General features: G+C 45.2%; 1 protein-coding gene and 1 long non-coding RNA gene across 5 annotated transcripts in view; one reads left to right on the top strand and one right to left on the bottom strand.

Annotated features, from left to right (window-relative positions):
* Positions 1–3,755, bottom strand: part of CCDC88C (coiled-coil domain containing 88C) — a 122,752-nt gene extending 118,997 nt beyond the window's left edge. For all 4 annotated transcript variants that reach the window (XM_043515964.1, XM_038406408.2, XM_038406407.2 and 1 more), the window contains exons 1-2: positions 2,694–3,755; positions 1,138–1,238 (exon numbers count right to left, since the gene is read on the bottom strand). In XM_043515964.1, coding sequence (XP_043371899.1) covers positions 1,138–1,238; positions 2,694–2,753 — 161 coding nt within the window. In that variant the 5' untranslated portion in view covers positions 2,754–3,755. The remainder of the gene's footprint in view (positions 1–1,137; positions 1,239–2,693) is intronic.
* Positions 3,756–3,846: 91 nt separating this feature from the next.
* Positions 3,847–11,364, top strand: LOC119858070. The gene is made up of 3 exons (XR_005293776.2): positions 3,847–4,078; positions 8,136–8,204; positions 11,239–11,364. It is a non-coding gene; the product is annotated as an uncharacterized LOC119858070 (long non-coding RNA).
* Positions 11,365–25,041: the final 13,677 nt, after the last annotated feature.

The raw sequence follows: 25,041 nt of genomic DNA on the forward strand, positions 1-25,041 counted from the left end.
CATTCCACCTTTAAAAGTTAAATCAAAAAAACTTTTCCACATAAACTCCTTATCTGAAATATGTCCATTATGTTTAAAGCCAAATACAAATTAATATGAAACAGAATCTGCATATGATAAATTTAGCAACAGGAAAGGATGTGGTCAAAACTAGATTAACGTAGAAACTTTTTACTAAGAGCTTACTTAAATGTAAAAAAAAAAAAAAAAAAAAAAAAGATAGATTAATCTAACTGTTTTCTATTTCAGATTAAATTATTTATAAATGTCTTAGTTCTATCTGTAGTGTTCTGTGACAAACATGCCACCCAAATGAAAAAGCATTTTCCTGAACTACATGAACACTTTGAAACTTTATATTTGAACATAGATATTTCAACCCTTCTATATAAGTGTGACACACTGACTACAGTAAAGTTTCCCATGATAAGGCTTTTTCATTTCTTCTGAGATGATGAAATGTGCCATCCCAGGGAGATGCACAAACAATTAATGAATGTATCAGGGCAATTTTTTAAGTCAATTTTTAAAGCTGGGTCAACTTTTGTGTGTGGTCAATTTCAAATTCAGGAAATAAAAAAAACAATCCCCCTCCCAACCTAGGGAAAAATATTGCGAGGGGAAAAATCTTTTGCCATGCACCTGTTTTCCAACCAACTCTCTATCAATTATAAAGAAGACTGAAATGCTTTAATGCCTGTCAATCCACAGGTTTCAGAGTAGCAGCCGTGTTAGTCTGTATTCGCAAAAAAAAGGAGTACTTGTGGCACCTTAGAGACTAACAAATTTATTTGAGCATAAGCTTTCGTGAGCTACAGCTCACTTCATCGGATGCATCCGATGAAGTGAACTGTACCTCATGAAAGCTTATGCTCAAATAAATTTGTTAGTCTCTAAGGTGCCACAAGTACTCCTTTTCTTTTTGTCAATCCACAGTAACACACACTTTACCTTCAATAGGAAGACGCATTTAATTCACCAATAATGAGGCAATCTGCATATTAGGAAACTGACCTGTCTATTCAAAAGTATTGATTTCCAGAAGACATTTAAATGCAAGTCAACTCAATTACAGTAATTTAAGATTGGATCTTGTAATACTAAGCAGTTTTCATTATCCCTTACAAGATTACTTACATTTGCAACATGATTTTGTTCAGAAAGACACCATCTACTAGATCCATATACATAGTCAGTTTGTCTTCATTTTCATTCCCTAATGGTCCAAATGTCTTCACCTGTCAGAAAAAATAGCAGATATTTTAATAATCCATCACAATTTTCTTACAGACTGACCTAAAATTGCACGTCCCAAGACTCACTAGGAACCATCTCCAGTCCCACCCCTGCCAAAGCAGCTACAAATTGATAGTTAAACAATCCCTGCACATCTTCCAAACACAAAAGGCTCATCTGTGAATAGGCTTTCTGACATAAGGGGAGGGAAGCAGCCCTGCTGTAAAACCGTTGATGTCAAGGGTGCTGAACTTGTTTACACCAGCACTGAATTTAAATCTAGATTGGATGTTTTTCTAAAAGATCTGCTCTAGGAATGATTTTGCAGAAGATTTCTGGCCTGTGTTACACAGGAGATCACACTAGACAATCACAACTGTCCCTTGCAGCCTTGGAATCTATGAATTTGATCAAAGCTTCTTCACACCCTTGTTCTCGCTGCCTACACATTTTTTTCCTTCCTCCAGCAAGAACCGTGTACCTGTGTCATAAAAGCAAAGGACAGTGGTTCGTATTTGGGGACTCTGATCACCAACAAGGACAAATATTTTGGGCTGAGGAAGCCCAGGCCTATTTGACAACATTGTTCACATTTAAATTAAAAGATTGAGACAGATTCTAGGAATTTGGGACATCAGCCACTGGTTGGGAAAGAAAGCTCCTTGCTTATCATTGTACCAGAGCAAGATTTACACCATTCAGGCTCATTCCCCATCCCCCATTTCACAGGTGGGGTTTGATGCTCCCCATTTCAGAGCCACACGGTCCTTTTCCAAATTGTGTGAATTATTCATCCCAATTATTGATCTCACAACACTTATCTACAGTTCATGTGACAATCATATCCTGGAAGATATTTTTGCTTTGGGCCTAGCATTCAAGCCTCCAAACAGCAGGTAAGTAGCAGCAGAATGACTGGATTCCTGTTTGCAAGATGGTCCTCACTCCCTCCCAGGTCAAAGGACCTTTTCTTCTATGCCCCTACTGTTAGCAGCACCTACGAACAAACGGTGTCACAAGGGGAACAACCCACTAGCTCTCAGAAAGGAAAGTTTCTTTTTGTTTTGCAGGCAGATCGCTTGGAGACCCCGGGACCGGTCGCAGTCACTTGCGGCAGCTTTATTTAAAGTTGAAAAATAAAGCTACTTTGTAACAAACTGCACGATTCCTGGAGTAGACAGCTGATATCGTTATTACTGAAAATCACCAGGACCCATAAACCTGCTCCCCTGCCAGCCGCCAAGGCGGGGATAATTCAGCCTGGCCCAGAGATCTCTCTGCATGAAGTTGCTTTTAAGAATCAAAAAGCGGGGCTGGTTTGTGGGCGCAGCGGAAGCGGGACGCTAACCTGCCCCCAGCCCCGCGGGGCACGCGGCCAGGTGCTCCCGGGGGCGCGGGCAGCCCCCTCCCCGGGACACAACACGTCCCAGGACCTGTAACAATGAGGCTCCACTTACCCAGGTCACCAAGGGGCTCTGCAGGAAGAGCTCCAGGAGCTCGGAAATGGTCACATCCATGTTCCCGGGGCTCAGCTCACAAAGGCAGCGTGCGAAGGGCTGGCTCGCTGGCTGGCTCACTCGGGAGACAAAGGCGAGGAGCCCATGTCCCGCGGCGCCAGCGCCCGGCAGGAGCTGCTTAGCAGAGGAACAATGCGCGGTCCATCCCCTCTTCCCCGGAGGGCACACGGTGCGCGGGGCCGCTTCCTCCGGCGGCGAGTCCGCTTCCCAGGCTGCCCCCGCCAGGGATCGGAGCCCCCCCCGGCTGCAGGCCGGTCCCTCCGCCCCTGCTCCCGGGAAGGGCTCGCTAGCAGGCTGCGGAGCCCCGGAGGGTCCCTCCGCACAAACTCCGCGGCGGCAGAAGCGGATTCTTAAGCGTGCGCTGGCGGTGGGCGGGGGAGGAATCAAAGGCAACTCACGAGCCTCGCTGCAGCATTGTCAGGGGCGTGCGGGGAAGTTGGGGGCATTAACAACAAACAACAACAACAACAACAGAGCACGGCCCAGAAAGCCCCCTGCGCTCCAGAGAGGCCATGCAACTCGCAGCGCCTGGTAGCAGAGCGGGCGATACAGCGCCCGTCGCCCCGCCACTACCTGTAGCAACTAGGAAAAAGTCGCCGCTCCCGCAATTAGACAGGGGAGGGGGCGGTCAGGAGGAGCTTTGACAGGCATCGCCGGCTGCAAATGGGAGGCTGGAGGATGGACCGCACCTGACCAATGGGAGTTGCCGCTGGCTTAATTTTTGGTGCTTTGGAGCTGAGCGAACGCAAGGGGGGGGGGGAGGCGCGAGCGGGTCAGTGCTGCGGTGCGGGGCGCTGCATGCGGGCGCCCGCCGGGACTCGGACGGGTGGCGTGCGGTGGCCTGGCTCGTCTGCGCGACCAGCGCGCCGGGCTGCTCCTGGGGATGCCCGCGGGGGAAGCTGCCTGCGGCCGCCTCCCAGCGAGGCCCCTCAGTGACGAACCCTCAGCGCCGGGTGTGGACGCACCGCGGGCGGGCTACCAGCCCGCGGGTGCCCCGAGATCGGTAGCGAAAGCACGTTCGTGTCTGCCGAGCATCGAACAGAGGGGAAGCCAGACACGGGCGACGCTAAAAGACAACGCAGGAAGGCGGAGAGTGGGGGCGTACTGTGTGTGTGTGTGTGTGTGTGTGTGTGTGTGTGTGCGTGCGTGTGTGTGTGTGTGTGTGTGTGTGAGAGAGAGAGAGAGAGAAAATCCTCCTTCGACCCGCAGGATTGTTTGTCGCCTGTGTTAATGGCCATTGCTAGCCTGACTCCGGTGCTAGCCTGCGTCTGTTTAAACATGAACTCGCGCTCATGGCTTCCCAAACACCGAGGGAAGGCGGTTGGGTAAGTGGCCAGTTAGACACAGCAGGTAAAATCCTTCCGTTTAACTTCGGAGCCCTGCTAATTTTGAGCTGGGGGGAGCGAGGGGGGCCCTAGGTTGACGTGCAGCACTTTCAGCCGGGCCCCCTTTCGTTCAGTTCCACGTTCTCTCGTTTCCAGGGGGCTCTGCTTGTCCTCTCCGACTTTCCCTCATCCCTTAGGCGAAGGACGGCGCTGGGGGATCTGTACGAGTCTTGGCTGGTGCGAGTTCTCCTAAATTCCGATAGCTGCCGGCATCCCTCTTCCCCTTCTTCCAGCAGCTCAGCGGCCAAGCCGGCGCCATTTCTGCTCTGAGAGGAAGAGCCGCCGGTGGCTGGAGCCACCCACTGTTGATCAGAGAATCAGAGAATATCAGGGTTAGAAGGGACCTCAGGAGATCATCTAGTCTAACCCCCTGCTCAAAGCAGGACCAATCCCCAATTAAACATCCATATCCGTACAGTGTCGGCGGAAAGACACTTCGCATAGCTGACCGCCGTGTTAGTCTGTATCCGCAAAAAGAAAAGGAGGACTTGGGGCACCTTAGAGACGAACCCATTTATGAGAGCATAAGCTTTCGTGAGCTGCAGCTCACTTCATCGGATGCATTTGGTGGAAAAAACAGGGGAGTATATCAATCTCCCCTCTAAAAAGAAAAGGAGGACTTGTGGCACCTTAGAGACTAACACATTTATTAGAGCCTAAGCTTTCGTGAGCTACAGCTCACGAAAGCTTAGGCTCTAATAAATGTGTTAGTCTCTAAGGTGCCACAAGTCCTCCTTTTCTTTTTGCGAATACAGACTAACACGGCTGCTACTCTGAAATCTCCCCTCTGTTTTTTTTCCACCAAATGCATCCGATGAAGTGAGCTGTAGCTCACGAAAGCTTATGCTCTAATAAATTCGTTAGTCTCTAAGGTGCCCCAAGTGCTCCTTTTCTTTTTGAATATCTGAGTTACTCATCCTATCTCAGCAGACCTGCAAAACTAGTCATTTCTGAAGACGGGTCTCCAAGCAGCACTGCTAAATACAACAGGGGGGACAGGGACTTCTTGTGGTGTTTTCAGCAGTACCCAAATTAGCTACAACTTAATTATCATAGAGATCAGCGCTTCTATTGGTCCCGCTGTAAATGACCGGTTTCAGAGTAGTAGCCGTGCTAGTCTGGATTCGCAAAAAGAAAAGGGGGATTTGGGGCACCTTAGAGACTAACACATTTATTTGAGCTTAAGCTTTCGTGAGCTACAGCTCACTCCATTGATGCGTCCAATGTCTTAGCCTCTAAGGTGCCACATTGATGCGTTGATTGCCAACGCATTGATGCGTTAGCCTCTAAGGTGCCACAAGTCCTCCTTTTCTTTCTGTAAATGACCATAACTCTTATTCATCCACTCAGGTAAAAGTATTTGAAAAAAAATAAACTACAAAAATAAAAGTAGATCCCTCTCTACCCCCAAAGTGCAATGAATGGAATAGAAAAACTGAGGAAAGGGTGGCTACAGAAACTCCATGGGGAATGGTGGTTTCTCTGTGGGGTCCCCAAAATTAGTGTACACTATTGCATGAACCTCCTTTTATTGTAGTCACAGAGGTTGAAAGGGAGGAAGGACAGTCATGCGATTAAGACACTGGAATGGGACTCTGGAGCTCTGACTTCAAAAGTCTGCTGCAGACTTTTTGTGTAACCTTAGGAAAGTTACCTAGTTTCTCTTTGTGTAAGAGGCTGATCCAAAGCCCACTGAAGTCAGTGGAAAGACTCAGACTCCAATGGCTTTTGATCAGGTCCTAAATAGTGATGCTACTACTTACTGACAAAGGAATTGTGCAGTTAATTAACATTTATAAAGTGCTTTAGCTAGAAGGCAATATAAGTGCAATGTATTATTATTAAATATCTTTTGAAGAAGCAAAATGAAGACTCAAAGCTACTGAGATGTGTTTAAGTGGCCTAGAACAAAGGAAACACAGTGGTGTTTTAAAATATATTACTTTATATGTCAGAGATACTGAAGAAAGCAAGAAACTGAAGAGGGAAAAGGAGAAATTTTGATGAACAGTCAGGAAAGTGAGAATCATAGTCTACTGCCTGTTTCTATATTTGAAATAAATACAAAATTAGGTGGTTAATTGTGGTTACAGTCTGCTAGCTGTATTCTGTAACAACACTTACAAAATATTTACTACTGTCAAAATAGTCTTGCAAAAAGGAAGTGGGAATTATTTTCTTTCAGACAGAATTTAGCCTATTTGAACTTTAAAAAAAATCCAGAAAAAAAAGGACTTGCGGCACCTTAGAGACTAACAAATTTATTTGAGCATAAGCTTTCGTGAGCTACAACTCACTTCATCGGATGCTGTAGCTCACGAAAGCTTATGCTCAAATAAATTTCTTAGTCTAAGGTGCCGCAAGTCCTCCTTTTCTTTTTGCGGATACAGACTAACACGGCTGCTACTCTGAAACCTGCATCCAATGAAGTGAGCTGTAGCTCACGAAAGCTTATGCTCTAATAAATTTGTTAGTCTCTAAAGTGCCAGAAGTACTCCTTTTCCAGATAATTTAACATGCTGCGTGATAGTCCTAACAAATTGCTAGTAGGCATTTTGATATGTTTAATTTGTATCTTGATGGTTACAATAAAATCTGTCCCATTCATTGGTTCTCAGAGTTGAAGTGAAACCATTGTATGCAAAATACTAGCATCTAGCTGGAGTTTGCTACATTTGTTTTTCACATATGTAGTATTTTATTTACCTTGTTTATCAGCCTCCCCCCATGGCTTTCCTAGTACAACCTATATTTTTATTGTTTAGACACTACGCTCTCTAGGTCAGAGACTGCTTTTATTTTTGGGTATTTTAGAGGGGCCAAGCACATTAGCAGCAGTAAGCAAATAAGACAGAATACCTCAATAAAGATACCATTTAATTATTTTTCTAAACATTTTCCTTGGACAAGGTGGGGAATATCAGCTGGTTAGAACAATATAGCTGTAGAGTTTGTAAAAAGTCTACTGCTAAATGATACCAGTCAGTGTTAATTGTAGTGTCTTGTTCATGTCATTTTAAGTGGGGTTTTAGTGTTTCATAATTATAGGCAGATAAGTAGGATCCTTGATCTTTAGGAGCCGGTTTCTTATAAAAGTCAATGGCAAAAATCTCCTTGACATCAGTGGGAAAAAGCTTAGGCCCCATGTGTGTAACAGAGATTTTTCTAATAGGACAGGAGGAAAGAATACATTCTCTCCAAGTTGGAGAGAGTTGCTGAGACAACATGGGATTGATCATACTCACTCATCTGTCATTTAAAGGCTAGGTAAACTAAGTGGAAAATCACTTCCTGTTTGAACAACCTGTGCTTTGTATACTTCATTAAATCAGCCCAGCTGGAGAATATGTTTATCTACTATTCCCCACTGTAAGAGGCGTAGTATCTTATTGCAAATCAAAATGGGCGCACGCCTCAGAATTCAGATCTGCATTAGTTGTCTGCACAATTCAGGGCTATTCCTATCTAGGGGGTTGGTTAGTAGAGACACACTTGTAAAATCTGAACCACTGCTAAATTACAACAACCCCTAAACTCTTGGGTGCTTGGCAGACTTGGTCTATATGAATTGCCTACATCCCGTATATCTGCTTCTCTAGCTTTCCTGAGAGAAGTGAACAGTGGTGTCTGAACAATAAACAAGAGTCAGAAAACAGTGGGCCATATACCCAGTGTCTCAGATACCTATGAGCCTAACCCTGAGAAAGAATGGAGAAAAATGCAGAAGAGTGGTTAATTTTTCTACAAAAGTTTTAGAGGGGTGGACTGTTACAATTTAACTTCTTGTACCCTGTCCATACTGTTGACTGGTCTGTTCCTCCACTTATTTGTGGATGTTCTCTAGGGGCTAGAGCAGGGGAACAGTGATCCGGAAGATATAACTGGCTAAAGCATAGGGCCAGGAGTCTGGAACCTTGGATTCTATTTTCAGTTCTGCTACTGACTGGCTATGTGACCTTGAGGCAAGTCATTTAATCTCTTTATCCCCATTTTATAGATGGGAAAGTTACCGCTTAATTACCCGGTTTTGTAAAGTGGTGTGAGATCCTCATCTGAAAGGCGCTATGTAAGTGTAAATATATCCTTACCTGTCATGACTCGAGTGCACTTTCCTCTGTTCTCACAGAGTCCTAAACTAGAGCACTCTCTCAAAAGATAGAATTTGGACATTAGGAATATGGGATAATTGAAAGGAGCTGTGGAGTAAGGGTCATTATAGATCACAAATTATAAAATCAGTGTGTGCTCATCTAATGGCCCCAAGGGACTAAAATCCTGATCCTGAAAGGTGCTGAGCACCTCATCTCCCATTGCATTCGGTACTTGGCCCCTCACAGCAGCAGATGCTCTGGGTGAAATCTTGGCCTCAGTGAAATCAGTAGCAAAACTCCTATAAATGGGAGTTCAATAGGGCCAGGATTTCACTTCTCTGTGCAAGGAGATGAGTTCCATCTAGTGGATGCAGGAAAGCACAGCATGCTTTTTAGTGGATGCAGAAAGCTACAGCATCCTTAAATTAAAATGTCATATAACCAAATAGCTATGCTGAATTCAAGATAAAAATCTGTGGGTAGTGCACATTTCAGATAAAAAACCAAATCATTATAATATAAGCTTTGAAAAATGGATGCACTTTGAAAGTGTGATACCTTTTATTTTTGTATCACGAGCTTCCATTCGCTTTTCTTCTACTGTTTCTCGCCACACACACACTTTAAAAACTATATTACTCTAGTACCCAAGAGTGAGTGAGGTGTTTTAAAACCAGTTAAGAAGAAAGCTGCCTGCCTAAAGAGTCTAAATACAAAAATTAAAAAATGAAGGATAGAAAGAGTTATTTAGGATGAGTTTTTTGGGCCCATGACTTGGAAAATTTGTTGCTTTCCAACCTCTACCTCCTATCCTGGAATAGAGCCATGATCTTCAGGGTGGGGTTCTTAAGAGCACTCAGTTTTGGCTTAACTCTGCTCCTATTAAAGTCAAGGATAAAATTCCTATAGACTTCAATGGGAGCAAAAATTAGGTCAATGCTGAGTGCTTTTGAAAATCCCATCCTCAGTGCGTAAAGATAGTCTGGGGAACAGAGCTCCCCCCGCTTTTGGAGTCCTTGGTCCAATGTGATTTTTTCCCCCTTCTCTCCTCCCCCACTACTGATTCTGTCTCATGTTTTTGACTCAGCCCTCACCCATACACACACTGCTTTCCTATATTTACTCCCTGTTGGTTGTCTCTCTTACCATAGTATAATCAGCCCACTTTCCTCTATCCTATCTCACCAGAGCAAGAGTTGGCTTCCCCAACACCTACCCACCTATCAAGAATTAAGTTCTTGTCCCTGTCCAAACCACTGACAGGGTCTGGTGCTGCTGCTGTCAAAAAGGAAATAAATGTTGATCTGAATGTGATCAGAGCTAGTTCTAAGCATAAGTATTTGTATGGATAACAGCACTCTCGGCTTAGATCAGTAAGGAAAATAGTGTGCAAATTTGTATTATGTGATTTTTCTAGTGGTTTGTAACATTCATTTCTAAATCTTTTTGTCAAGATTTGGCAAAGAGCTCATTTCTCTCCATTACAAATGCTGAACTTCAGCCTCTAAACAAAAAACTTAGTTACCAGAGCACCAAAACCTACTGGAACAATGTCTTTAAGCAGCTAAGAGAATACAAGCTGTTAAAAATAGAGGCCATAATTATTGCCTCTATTTATTACTACTGCACACATTTCTAAAGCACCCATCACCATCACACAGTAGTTGTGGGACAGACCAACACAAACTACAGAAGAAGAAAATTTCTAAGTCCAAGCATTTTCAAATGTTCCTTTATGCCGACTGTATGCAGCATTTCAGAGTAGCAGCCGTGTTAGTCTGTATTCGCAAAAAGAAAAGGAGTACCCGTGGCACCTTAGAGACTAACAAATTTATTAGAGCATAAGCTTTCGTGAGCTACAGCTCACTTCCACCAAATGCATCCGATGAAGTGAGCTGTAGCTCACGAAAGCTTATGCTCTAATAAATTTGTTAGTCTCTAAGGTGCCACGGGTACTCCTTTTCTTTGTATGCAGCATGATTCACCTCTCTCAAACTGTCCCCTGGCAACAGCTACAAGCATCAACAAAGCTACACCATTCATGTGTTGTCTGAAGTGTAAGGCCCTGAGCGATGGGAATAGCAGAATGTACAAGATTACAATGCAGGACAGCTAAATTGATGGTAATGAAAGTAGGGTTTCTATTTCTGTCTGCCTAGGAGTGTCATTAAGAAACTTGCTTTTAAATACGACTCTGCTGTTCACAACCAAGATTCTTAGCAATGAAGAACATTTATTATAAATAAACTAGTATGAAAAGAGCTGCTAGTGCAGCATTGGCAGGAGATTCCCCATATCTTGTTGTCCAGTATCCACAGCAATTTTTTATTACAGTCTTTTAATCTTTTTACAAACTTGAAACATCTCTTTCCACAGCAAGTCTGCTGGTTCAGCCCTATAAGACAATTAAACATTGGCCAACTATGGTTCCCCCCCCAAAATCTAGGGGATTAATGCTTCTTGGTTTTGGAAATCTAATTTTAAATCTGGTTTTGAACACAAATTAAATGTTTGTTGTTCTCCATTTATTGCTGTCTAGCACAGGGGTTTTCAAACTTTCATCACATGAATCATATTTTAATTGATAGATACACATGCTCTAATTCACAACTTCATGAACCGCCCTCCTGCTCACTTATAATCACAGAATATCCCCTGGAGCAGTGGCAGCAATTTCTTACATGGAAAAGTGACACTTATGAAGTATTCAATATATGTTTAGTCATGTTTAACATAATTTAACAACTAGAAATAAGGAGAAACCAGTTCTGTGCAACCAGCTGGGGAAATTCTGACCTAGTGGGTGCTTTCTGGTTTACCAGTTTACCTAACAACTGACATTTTCCATTCAGGATGCCCAGGAATAGTACAGTATGGAGGGTTGTTGGATCGGGAGGAGGTGCATTAGCAGAATTGTTTATGGAAGTTCAGGCACGGACTGGCTCCCTGCAGCTAGTTAGCACGCTCTTCTATGAGCTTTCTGACCTAACATTTTCCTTTCCATTGTAGAGCAGTCTCAGACAGATTCTACTTGAAGACATCTGAAGAATTTTGGGACAAGACTCAGACAACACTGAGGGTGTTATGTTTCAGTTTAGTCTCCTTTGAATGGGAGTATAAAAATAAATTGATATGGAAAAGACTTGTTAGACTATTCAAATGACTTCATGCCATTGCCAGATTGTTCCTTAGAGTACATTCTGTAAGGGCCAAAGCTTGTTCCCCTCTTAACCATAGGCACGGAAGGTCCTAAATGTTGCAGAATCACCACAGTTCTACTATGCAGGAAGATCTAACAGAAGAGTTTTAACATCCTTTGTCCACCATTGAGAAGCTAAGTCCATAGCAGCATTGGGTATGTGAGAGACAGAAGGGGGTTGGCCTTAGGGTCCAGTACTGAGAAATTTCTTATCTGATAATTTTCTGTTAGAAGGCTTTCTCTTCATTCACCACTGATGGGTTAATGCCCCCTCTGTGAAAATTCAGAAGCAACCTAATGTTGTTGCTGGAGGCTCCAGGACTAAGCTCCACCCTGCAGCTTAAGCCACCACCAGATTTCTTCCACAGCTGTAGAAATACTCTAACAACTGATTATTAGCACTAAGACAACTTGATATAATGTATCAATTAACCTTGAGCCTTAGACATGTAATTGTTTTCCTTTAGATAAAAATTCCAATTTGTGTTCTAGTCATTTACCAGACTATCAGGATGGGTTGAATGAAGAGAAAAGCTGTGCAACAGAAAATTATCAGATAAGAAATATTACATTGTGTTGCACAGCGTCTCTCCTCAGTTGTCACTAATGGGAAGCAGAGAAAACACAGCAGTAGTGGATGAAATGATAAGCAGAGTTTTAAGTGGTTTAAAGTTTTAAGCCTATCATAGAATAATAGGCAGTAATGAAAGTTCCCCCCATATAAGACAAGGAATTGTGGGAACCAACCCAGTAGCACCGTTCTACTGAAGGAAGCCTCTACAGAGAAATGGAAACCTTCTTTTCCTCAGTGCCAGTAGGGGACTTCTGTGTATAGCTTCCTAGATGCTTAACATGCCAGCAGATGCAGGATTTTTATATCTTGCCTGTAGCAACTCTGAGACCCTAAGGCTTTGGCATTTTGGGTAGAATAAGATAAGCAGGGTACCATTGGTATGTGAATGCCAAATGCTTGAGCTATATCTTTATAGCATTAGGAATGCCTATTTATGACAACTTGCCAAAGGAGAGCTAAGGGTAAGACCAAATGATAGGAGAAGTGTTTCCCAGGAATTATGAAAAAGGAACTTATGGCTCCAGAAACTTTTCTGTTCAAGGTAAGAATGACCTTTCCTCATGACAATAATAGTATGGGTCTTGTAAAAACAGGTGATCTGATTCCAACACCTGCCTTTCAGAGATAATGGCAACTAGAAAGGTCAGCCACAGGCTTGTCTAACCTGTCTTGCTAATTAATCTTGGCATCTGATGATACTCTAATGAAGAGTCTGATGTGATAGGACTGGTAACCACATTTCTAATGGTGCTGGGTTGTAAGACTCCCATCAGCCATTCTGGAGAAACTGTAATATAGCTGAGATCACCAGTACTTTGCAATTCTTATTATTACAATACTAGAGGTCAGTGCCTCATTGTGTTGGATGCTGCACAAAGAGGGCAGTCCCTGAAAAGAGCTTTCTGTTTCCCCATGCACCAGACGTGTAAATCTAATCAGATCAATGACTCATTTCCTAGTTGTGTTCTCTCTGGATACCAAAACATATCAACGTGGCTAATGGTGAATCAGTTCTGAACTACACTTCTCTTCTGATACACTTAACAACCTTGAAAAGTGTTCTAGGCGTCAATGAAGGAGTCGCTGCTTCAGGGCATCTGTTTTTTTCTGCAGGTGCATCATGGGTTCCATGGCTAAACAGGTTTACCTTACATATGAAAAATCTTTGCTCCAAATTGCTGAAATTAATCTTTGAAATGGCTGTGTTTGTGTCCTCACTCTTATGGCCTATTAGGGTATTTTGAAAGGAAGTCCCCTTCTGAAGGTGTGACTGTCAATGATGGAGCTACTGCTGCACTAACCTTAGGCTCCCAAGACTTATGACATTTATTTGTTTTTGTATAACATATTAATTTTAAATGTGGTTTTAAGCAGAAGTGCTCTTTTGGATCTGCTGTAAGGAGGTGAGGTTGGAAGTGACTGAGCTCTGCTTGGGAGTAGTGGCTAACAAGGAGCCACAGAAAAGCTAGATGCAGAGGCTGCCTGGCAAATGAAGAGGTGCATAGAAACTCGGTGCAGAAAGGGTTCCCCAGGAACCAGAGGCAAGGTCATGGGTGCAACAAGTTGAGACTGCTGCACATTACAGGTGGGTGCAGGTCTATGTGAGTCTTATGGGAGAGCAGCAGGAAGCCAGTGCAGAGGGGTCCCGCTGAGAGACACTAACTGAGACTGGCCTGAAAACCCACAAGTTCCTATCTGCTTGACTAGAGCCTGGACTGGAAAGACACCCCAGCCAGTAGGCTTGAAGACTCCTAGTTCTCAACTGGACTTCCCCAGGGACTCAAAGTTTTACCGCTATTGGTAACTGTTTAAGCCTCTGCATGTAGGGTATTTGCACCCTTTCCCTTTCCTGCCAGCCCTAGTAAAATACCCTTTCGCTTACCCATGTGTCTAAGGCCTGGTTTACACTAGGAAATTAGGTATAACTATGTTCCAGGATGTGAAAAATCCACAGCCCCTGAGCAGTGTGGTTAAGCTGACCTAAGTCCATGTAGCCAGCACTAGGTCGATGGGAGAATTCTTCCTTCGACACAGCCTGCACCTCTTGGAGTGGATTACCTACACCAAATGGGAGAATCCCTCCTATTGGCATAGGTAGCATCTTCGCTGGAGCGCTACAGCTGTAGCAGTTGTGTAGACAAGCCGAGTGGTTACTGGGATGCACCTGCGATAGCACCTGTAGTGCTTGCCCACAAGTACACCTTACAAGCTACAGGCACTCTGGGGCTTTCGTGTACTCCATTATTGAGTGGCCCAATAGGAAGACGTCTTGTTAGAGATCTTGCAAGGCCTTGGCTTCCTGGTCTGGAAAAGTCCTGTGGGTTTGTGGGTTTTTTTATGGGTGGGTGGGCTTTGGTTGCGTGTATGTATGTATGGTCCTTCCCTTGGCTGTTTACAGAGGGAAGGTAGAAGGCTATTCATCTTGGCATGCGGCTCACCCAAATGATGAGGAGTACTGGTATACACACCTCAGTGGTGGGAGCATAGGCGCCAACTTTCCCCAGCACCAGTGGGTGCTCGTGCCCCCTGGCCCCGCCCTGACTCCACCCTTTCCTCACCCCTGCCCCACCCCCATTCCAACCCCTTCCCCAAAGTCCCTGCCCCAACTCCGCCTCCTCTCTGCCCCTATTGGACCCATTCCCCAAAACCCTGCTCTGGCCCCGCCTCTTCCCCAAGCCCGCTGCATTCCCCCTCCTCCCCAGAGCTTGCTGTGCAAATCAGCTGTTTTGTGGTGCAAGCGCTGGGAGCCAGGGGGGAAAAGTGGGCACGTGGCGCACTCAGGGGAGGAGGCGGAGGCAGAGCGGAGACTGAGGTGAGCTGGGATGGGGGGGCGAGACGGGGAGCTCCCCGTGGGTACTCCAGCCCCAGAGCACCCATGGTGTCAGCGCCTATGTGTGGGAGTAGTTTGCTAGGTGTCCCCAGAACTCTGAAAGGCTGCCTGTCTGCTTCCCCAGGTTGGCTAGCATGCAAATAAATACTGTAGGAATGACCAAATACCACTCTGGGCTCCGCTCAGTAAATCAGGATCATTAAGAACATGGGAAGGGATTTTTCACTTACTGCAATACCATGAAGGTGCAGTTTCGTGTGGAGTGGAATCCTCATTGTGACCCTGGCAAACCAGATGCCAGCTTATGCCAAGGTCCCCAGGCCTCAATAAACATTGACAAATATAGAGCTGGAACCAGTTTGGTTCTTCTGAAACCTGGTCTACATTACAGAGTTAGGTCAACACAAGGCAGCTTATGCTATTAGCTTCTACACTAAAATGTCACTCCTGCTGATGGAAGTTGCCCACTGTACCAACTTAATAACTTCACCTCCATGAAAGGCAAAGCACTTAAGTCAATGTAGTTAGGTAGACACTTGCATCGCCTGTTGCTGCCCAGGGCTGACAGCTGGAGCCCTGACACTACCTCCTGGGGAGGGATTGAGGGGGGTGGGAAAAACCCTGAACCCAGGCTCCCTCCCTGTGAGGGACTGGGGAGGAGGAAGGGCAGCAGGGCTCCAGCTGTCAGCCCCAGGCTGTGGGGCTCCAGTTGACAGTGGACTGATGATTGCAGCACTTAGTGAAACATGTCCTCTTTACTCCTCGTTGGCCTTCTTATCTGATGGAGGCCATCCATCTGTGCGTAGGAGGTGGCCCTCCAGGGCACATCCAGAAGCAAAAGAAACAGTACACAGAGTCAGTATTGTGGGTGCACTCACAGTCTTGAATCATAAAAGTTACATACACCTCTTTCTCACTTTCCCTTGGCAAACATGCAGCATGGCCAGAGCACTAAACATGGTGAGTTCGGCCCAGGGGGTGGTTGTGCAAGATGGGACAAAGGGTCTGGGTTTCCAGAAGGGGATCAGTGTAAGCACTTAGGGATACTATTCTGAATACTGGCACCTTTTTTCACAAGTGGGAGCGATCGAAGTTGAAATCACACTACTGAGGATAACAGAAGATAAAAGGGTGCATCTCCTGCATGTGTGAGGTTTCAGACCAGGTCTGGATTCTGCTCACCTGTGTGCTACTTTGGTGCCTCCAGAAGTACCTGCTGATTGGCGGGACAAAGTTTCCTGTAATAGGGGAAGAAACAAAGCAGCTCTGCCACGGAATCTTTGGCAGAGAGTTACACAGAATCTGCAGGAAAGTTTCCTAGCACTCTCTATGGAGGATTTCTGGGAGATCTCAGTGTGCATTAACAAACTTTTCTGTAGCCCCCACGTAGCTGCACAGGGGAATGCGAAGCAGATGCAAACAGTACCTAGTGTTGTTAATTTTGATCCCTTCTCACCATGTAACAAAATAAAGGACGCCTCTACCTTATGTAACTGCACTATCAGAAAGAAAAAAAGAGTACTTACCAGAGCTCCTCTCTCTTGCTTCAGACACACTAGAGCCAGACTGCTGGGACTGGCTAGACCCCTCCAGAGACAAAAGAGGTCCTGGCTCACCACGCCACCAGACAAGCCTGGCGCCTGTCCCACATCCTTCTCCAACTCAACCTCCATGTCCACCACTTCGCCCTTGGGGTTGACTTCCTGGGCGCTGCCTCCAGTCCCTCCCCGAAGTATCCACAGGGCTCTGGCAGCAGAGGTAGACCAGCTTCTACTCTTTGTAGAAGCTGCATGTTTTCTGTGCTACACCAGTGACAGTTGGCCTCCCTTGCCTTCTGGTTCACCTGCCTCAGCTCCTTGATCTTGGCACAGCACTGCTGCATGTCCCTTTTGCGCCCTTCTCCGCCATCTGAACTATCTTATGGCTCAGAGCTGCGAACGCATAGCCTCCTCTCCCAACAGATCCAGCAACTCTGCTGTACTCCACATAGGAGCCTATTTACTGCAGAAAGCCAGCATAATCAGCTGGGAAGATGCGATGTGAGCTGTCCACACCAAGCAAACAGGAAATAGAATTGCAAAAATTCCTGAGGCTTTAAAGCGGGAAGGGTGGATGCCTGCGTACTTGGTGGCAGGGCAGCAGAGAAGAAACTGCTTACCATAGTGGTCATGATGGGCAAAAACACTCCTTGAGGCCACTTAGGGCGACATAAGCAAGCACGGCGTCTACACTTGTACTGCGTCAATCTAACTTTTTTGCAAAAGCCTCCATGCCGCTCGTTGAGGTGGTTTTATTATGTTGGCATAGCAGGAAAGTTAAATCAGCAGGGGGAACACTGTTGTGTGTACACCTCAACTGTTTTGTCAATGAAACCTGACTTTTGTCAACAAAACTGTGTAGTGCAGACATGCCCATAGTGTTAATATTAAAATGGGTATTACAATTATAAAAATGTGTTTAAGTTGCTGCCTGCATCTCACTTATAAGATCTGTATCCCATATTGTAAGGTAATATTTGAGCATTTGCATTGTAAGTCTCTGTAACTATGTAAATCACTAGACAGAAGAAACACATTAACTAGTGTGAAATACTAGTCTCCAACAGATGATGTTATGACCTGCATGACAAAAAAGGCCCATTGACACCAGACAAAATTTGTGGATCAGAGAACAAGGGCTCTCTCTCTCTTCCCTCCCAGTCCTTCTCCCATGATGAGATGTGCAAGTGAATTCCTCCCATCAGCTAAGTTTGCAACTCAAAACAGATAGCGTGGGAGGAGGGGAATTAATATAAAGCCCTAAGAAAGAGGAACTGTATCTCAGTGCTGCTTGGACTCTCAAGGGCAAGGTTTTCTACGCATAAGCAAGAGATCTCCTGTGTTTAGCCTGGGTTAGCTCTGAAGGAGATATAGAGCTTGTTTATTATAGAAGCGTCTACTACTTCTTGAAAGTTAAGATTGGAACTCATTTGATGTTTGTATGGTTGCCTACTTTCATCTCGTAAATAATACTCATTTCCTTTGCCAACATAATAAATCTTTACACAGTTCATTACAGGATTGGCTACAAGTGTTGTTTTCAGGGTGAGATCTAAGGTGCAACTGACCTGGAGTAAATGACTGGGCCTTTGGGACCGGCTGTAATCTATTACTGTGATGTTTGGTGTAAGAGACCAGCTATCCCAAAGGTAAGTTTACCTGGGGGCAAGACAGATCTGAGTAACCAAGGGGACTGTCTGTGACTCCATGATAAGGCTGTTACAGTGCCTGAGGAGTGAACACTTGATAACTAGTTGGTGAAATCTAAGCATAAAACTCTCAGCCAATTTGAGGCTTGTGCCCTGTTTCCTAAGAGTCTGCCTTGAGGTTGGTACCCACACTCTTGAGCCACTGCAGGACAGCTTGATGCTCATATCCTCTTAATGGTAACAATCTGCCTGAAAGTCTCCTAAGGCTTAAATGTGGAGCCAGCCTGGGGAGTGGGGAGGGATAGGGAGAGACTTTTCCCCCCTTTCAGACTCCGAGCTCCTTTCCCTGGCAGAGCAGGGTTTATGGCTGATGCTCAAAATGCACAGTTCCCATTCCACAGCTGCCTGACAGAGCTCTTTTCCCTGGCAGAGTGCCAGGTAGACACAGTTCCCATTAGCTGAAGCCTTAGGCAGGGCTGCACAAGAGGAGCAGGGGTATCTGCTGAGCCCAGACATGCTGCAGACTGAGGTACATGCAGTGAGCCTGCAGAGCACCGAGGGACCGTTTAGGGGGAAAACGCTCAGTAAACACTCTCTCTGGGATTGCAGGGGGAGGGGTTTATTCCCTGATTTTCACCCCACTTGTTTGTTAAAAGTATTGCTACCTCAGGAAGGCAAAGCTAGCTTTTGCCTTTTGGGGAACCAGTCTCTCTGGCATTTGCAAGACTCACCCCTGAGTATCATGAGAATCCCTGAATTCATAGTGGAAGGAATGGGAGCAGAGGACCCAATTCAATAGTGGGAGTGGATTTTGGACCCTTTCAGGGGTTTCACCCCTCCAGCCCAGGTCTGATATGAGACTTACCCTCTGAGCTAGCCTAGTGGCTTCCTCCTTGTCCTTGAACTCTCCATCTGAAAGCTCAAACTCAGGCTTTTCTGCATTGGAGCCATGGCTCCTTGGACAGGATGGGGACCCAATCTGCCGGTCCACCTCTGAGCCCTGTACACTGGTAGTGCAAGGGTCTGCTAGCTGGGAGCAGTCAGGGCATAATTCTCCTTCTGTCAAGCCTGAAAATGCTATTTCATACAGGGAGCACCCCTGATTTATTTCATAGCTTGCAGAACAGCTCTGTCAAGCCTGAGTAGGGGAAGAGGAGTCTCAGAGTAGGGGCTGCAGCAGCAGATCTGGGTGGTTCAAACCACCATGCTGTTATTTATCAGATGGGTCGTGTGAGAGAAGGGGGAGAAAGAAAAGTCACTGGGTTTTTGTATAGTAATTAAAATTATAAAAACAAAATGGTTAGGGGAAAAACCAAATGGCCAACTTGTTCCACTGCCAGAGGCAGACTGAGCTGAAGGTTAGGGCTGAGTGACAAATAAACTCAGCAGCTGTGCAACAGAATGCAAATTTAGGGGTGTGAAGTGGTCACAGCTCATGAGCTGTCCTACTTGTTGGAAAGAAAATTCTGGGAGCTGGCCACTGGGACTCTTCTTTCTTCCGCTAGGTGCATTAGGAGAGCCTGACCCATGCGTCTTTTCTGCAACCTGGGGCTCGTGCTCCAAAGTTAGTCTGGAAATTCCTCCCCAAAGGACCTGGCAGAAAAGAGGCAGGCTAGGCAGCCTACACGCTGATTTCCCTCATCCTTGCCCAAAGCGGTCTCTGATGAGGTTGAGACAAACAGGGTCAAATGCAAGCATGTACGGGAGGCAGTAAATCCTGCTTTTAGCAGGCACCACTGAATGTGGAGCTTGGGCTGCTTCCAAGCTCTGCTGGTCAGCACAGCACATACATACATGAAGTGTATCCCTGAACACTTCAAGAGGAACCTTAAGGGAAGCATAAAAGGTTCCCACAGGAAACTGGCACATATTCCATGCTGCTCCCACTTGTGGATTTGATTTGGAGTGAGTCCAATGTACATCGTAGGTAATTCCACCAAATGTGCACCAGTCATCTGACAGAGATCACCCTTAAACAGGGCTGAAAGCTAAGCTGAAGACCACCACACGAGCTCCACAATAACATAGCTGCCCTATACCAGAAATGAAGTAACTGCTCTGTGATACAACTGGAATCAATTCATAATTAATGACAGGTTATCCTCCTCTTCCTACATCCACCACAGTATTTCATCATGGGAACTGATTGCTTTATATGAGAAAGTGTTACAGGATAATCAAAAACCAGAACTCAAAGGACCACTAACTCACACCTTTTCAATGTACATGCAGGACTAGTGACATTTATTTTCAGGAACTTGATCCTAGGCTTCAATGCAAGTTGATCTAGGATTGTTTAATTATAATACTTTGTGACTAGACAAAAACAGACTCCAACAAGAGTCTGCTGAATTGGAATTAATTTGCAAACTGGATACAATTAACTTAGGCTTGAATAGAGACTGGGAGTGGATGGGTCATTACACAAAGTAATACTATTTCCCCATGTTTATTCCCCCCACCCCCACTGTTCCTCAGACATTCTTGTCAACTGCTGGAAATGGCCCACCTTGATTATCACTACAGAAGGTCTTCCCCCCTCCCCCCCGCTGGTAATAGCTCACCTTTCCTGATCACTCTCCTTACAGTGTGTATGGTAACACCCATTGTTTCATGTTCTCTCTGTATATAAATCTCCCCATTGTATTTTTCACTGAATGCATCCGATGAAGTGAGCTGTAGCTCATGAAAGCTTATGCTCAAATAAATGTGTTAGTCTCTAAGGTGCCACAAGTCCTCCTTTTCTTTTTTTGCGGATACAGACTAACACGGCTGCTACTCTGAAACCTGTCCAAAAGTTTGTTATTGTTCATACGTAGGGCCAAATTTTACACTCTCGTATGCATACAACTCTAACTGAAATTGAATGTAGTGCTGTGCATACATGTGAGGGCAGAATTTGCTTCATAGATTGCTGCATCTTGAGTTGACAGACTTGACTGTTTGGCTTTAGAACTATATAAAATAGGAGTGATGTTACTTTGTCACCACTTGGTTTTAATTCCTCTATCTCGGGTTGGTTTATACGAAAGCTAAGACTATGGTTTTTAGTGTGTTCTTAGTGCTAGCAGGAAAATACTTTTGGGGGTTCTCATATATGGCTATTTTGATATGGAAATTTTATTACCTAATTATTACCTATTATCTAATTATTATTAGAGTTGATGTGATCCTGAAGAAGAAATTACTCACCTTGTACAGTAACAATAGTTCTTCAAGATGTGTCCCCCCACGGGAGATCGGAGAACTTAGGTAGCAGTTAGACCCGCACATGCACTGTCTCTCCTTGTGCCCTGCTACGATGATAGCCAGAGCATGCACATGAACCCCCCTCAGTTCTGCCTCTACTGCAGACAAGAATTCCAAAGTAAAGGGGATGTGGGTGGGCTGTGGAGCACCCGGAGGAACAAACATTTCAAAGAACCACAGTTACTGCACATAACTTTGTAGTAGTGTCCCTAAAGGTGCTCCAGTGTAGGTGACTCCCGAGAAGTATCCATACCGGAGAGCTGGGGCTTTGGAGTCGGGTCAGTTACAGATGACAATACCATGGAATCGAAACTGGCATCGGAGGCAGAGTCCCCAGTGATCACATAATGCTCTGCGAAGGTTTGGACTGACAACCACGTCCCCGCTCTAGAGATTTCTGAGATAGGGACATTCTTGAAGACGGGAACAGATGAGATTGACCTTGTGGAGTGTGTGCAAATGCTATCTGGCGGGGTTATGTTGCGGATCTGATTAACTGCATTAGGCAATGTTGAGACTCACTTGGAGAATCTCTTAGATTTTTCCACAATAGAGAGGAAAAGTTTAGGAGACATCTGCTGTGTGTAATATAGCCTCCCTGATGCCATGGTCAGTAAACAGTCTGAATGGCTTAGTTCTGTCACTGTAATAAAATAAAGTCTGGATACATCTAGTGTATGTAATGTCTTTTCTCTCAGTGCTGAGTGTGACTTCGGGAAGAAGACAAGCAGGCTGAATGACTGGTTTGGATGAAATTCTGAGACCATGTTAGGAATTAAATTTGGATGATGTCTTAGAAAAACCTTGTCCCTATGGAATGTCATATATAGGAGTTCAGCCATAAAAGAATCTGAAGCTCATTTACTCTTCTGGCCAAAACAATAGCCCATAGGAAGATAGTTTTCAGAATGAGGTCGGGTAAAGAAATGGCAGAGAGATTCAAATGGGGGCTCCACCAGCATCAGGAGGAGTAAATTGAGGTCTGAGGCAGGAGTAGGTTCTCTGCCGTCACAGTGGGTAAATAAGTAATAGTTCAAACATAACTGCTCAGGCTGATGGCAAACAGAAATTGGCCCAAGATCGATTTAAATTGAGCTGCGTGAAGAGACAGCCTACTTCAAATGCAATAAATCAACATTCTTTGGTATCAGAGTCCAGACTATGTTGGACTGCCCATACCAAGAAGAAGAATAATATATTTTACTGACAGATGTTTTCCTGCCTGGATTTCTTGGATTTTTAGGGAAGCCAAAACAGCCTCGTCATCAGATGCAGGGACTTGACTTTGGGTCTGGATGGAGTATTTGGCTGTGGTGATGTGAAAATCAGGGCCAGGCAGTCTGGGAGGTGATTCAGAAACTGAACAGATGTCTGTAACAAGTTTGTCACCCAAAACTACCATGGCCAGTAGGGAGCTACAAGAAAGATCATAGCTTTGTCCTACTTTAGACTAGAGAGAAATGCGGGGCAGAATAGTTTTCTTCATCATCAACAAATATTTAATAGTGGGCTCCTCAATCTAGAAGAGAAAGGTATAACACAATCCAACAGCTGGAAGGTGAAGTTAGACAAATCCAGACCAGAAATAAGGTGTAAAATTTTAACTACGAGTAATTAACCATTGGAATAATTTACCAAGGGTCGTAGTGGAGTCTCCATTACTGACCATTTTAAAATCAAGATTGGATGTTTTTCTAAAAGATATGCTCTAGGAATTATTTTGGGGACGTTCGAGGGCTTGTTATACAGGAGGTCTAACTAGATGATTGAGATGGTCTCTTTGGCCATGGAATCTATAAATTATCTTAATCCTGTGGCCCACTTTGTATGAGAGATCTTATGGACCCATATCCCCTCACAATTTTTTTGTTCTGAAAATGTTTCATTTTAAGTTTTCCATGAAAAGCAGAATAAAAATGGTATGAGAACCACTGAGCAAGATCACTTTTCCATTCCAAACCTGGTTATATAACATGCTATGGCCCCTTTAGATACGCATGTCTAACTGGGCCAGAATTGTTAGTTAAAAAGGAGTGTAAGGTACACACGATATGACATAAATATCCCTTTGCACTTAACTGGTCTTCTAGCTCCACATAAAATGGACCGTTTTAAAAACATTTATTACTGTACAATTCAGACAATTTTGTTAGCTTGTGGATTGTATTAACTGTGTTAATTTTAAACTTAACTAAATCATTCAAGAACTGATGACAAGATTGTAAGCTGTTTGGGACAGAAGGGTCTCTTTTGTTCTGTGTTTTTAGAGCACCTAGTACAATGGGGTCCTGGTTCATGGCTAGAGCTCCTATGTAATACAAATAAACAAACTATTATGTTATAGATTTCTTTGCTGCTAATGCTCTCTGATGCATCTAAGTTGCAACAGTCAAGTTTCAGAATAAAGCCACAATCATGATGCATAATTATCCCTCTGCCAGTTTTAGTTTCATCATCATTCTGTTTTACACTGCTTTTCAAAAAGCCAGTTTCCCTTCACCCCGATATTTTGCCAGCTTGTTCCCATGCCAAAGTGTTTTTTCACACATCTCCCAGCACAGAGTAAAGGAGACTAACTACTGATGTTCAGCAGTGCCTCAGACCAGTGGTTTTCAATCTGCGGGTCACAACCCAGTACTGGGTCGCGGAATGTAAGGCACTGGGTCACGGCAGCTCTGATCACCACCACAGACTGGTGGCCATTAAAAGTCCTGTCAGCACTGATGCCCAGCTAATTCAGGCTAGTCTTTACCTGTTCTGAATCCGCGTTGCGCCCCACAAGCGGCCAGCAGCAGGTTCGGCTCCTAGGCAGGGGGCCACAGGGCTCCATGCGCTGCCCCCGCCCCAAGCACTGGCTCCACACTCCACTTGGCCGGTTTCTGGCCAATGGGAGCTGGGGGAGGCGGTGGTTGCAGGTGGGAGTTGCGGGCCTCTGCCTAGGAGCTGGACCTGCTGCTGGCTGCTTCCGGGGCGCAGTGCAGTCCAAGGTGCCCAGCCAGACAGGAAGCCTGCCTTAGGAAGCCCGCACCCCAACCCCACACCCCAATCCACTGCCATGAGCCCCTTCCTGCATGCCAAACCCCATATCCTGTCCCGCCTCAGAGCCCCTCCTGCATCCCAACCTCCTCTGCCCCAGCCCTGAGCCCCCTCCTGCACTCCAAACCCCTCATCCCCAGCCCCGCCCCAGAGCCTGCACCCCCAGCTCTGAGCCCTGACCCCCTCCTGCAACCCAACCCCCTGCCCCAGCCCAGAGCTACCTCCCACACCCTGAACCCCTCATTCCCAGCCCCACCCCACAGCCCTCACCCCTGTACTCCAATCCTCTGCCCCAGCCCTGAGCCCCTCTCACTCCCCAAACCCCTCATCCCCAGCTCTGTTGGGTTGTGGGCATCAACTATTTTCTTCAACTGGGTCACCAGAAAAAAAGTTTGAAAACCACTGTCTTAGACTGCTGCTCCCTCTATGAACATGTCTCTCCTACATCCAGTGCCACACCTGCAGCTTGGCATGAGGCATGTATGAAACATGCAAATATTTGGAGTGGAATAGCAGAAATGGTTACTTACTGTAACTGCTTCTTCTTTGAATAGATGCAACTGTGTATTTCACTTAAGTGCATGTGTGGCCAGAGAATTTTGCCTAGCAGTACCCTTGGAGGTGTGGTGCTCGTGCCTCATGGACATATAGCCAAGAGAGGAGCTATTAGGTGGCACTGCCCTGGCCCCCCCTCAGTTCCTTCACACTGAACGCCTGAAGACTAGACTTCAATGCAG

This window comes from Dermochelys coriacea, chromosome 6, assembly GCF_009764565.3.
Source record: "Dermochelys coriacea isolate rDerCor1 chromosome 6, rDerCor1.pri.v4, whole genome shotgun sequence".
NCBI lineage: Eukaryota > Metazoa > Chordata > Testudines > Dermochelyidae > Dermochelys > Dermochelys coriacea.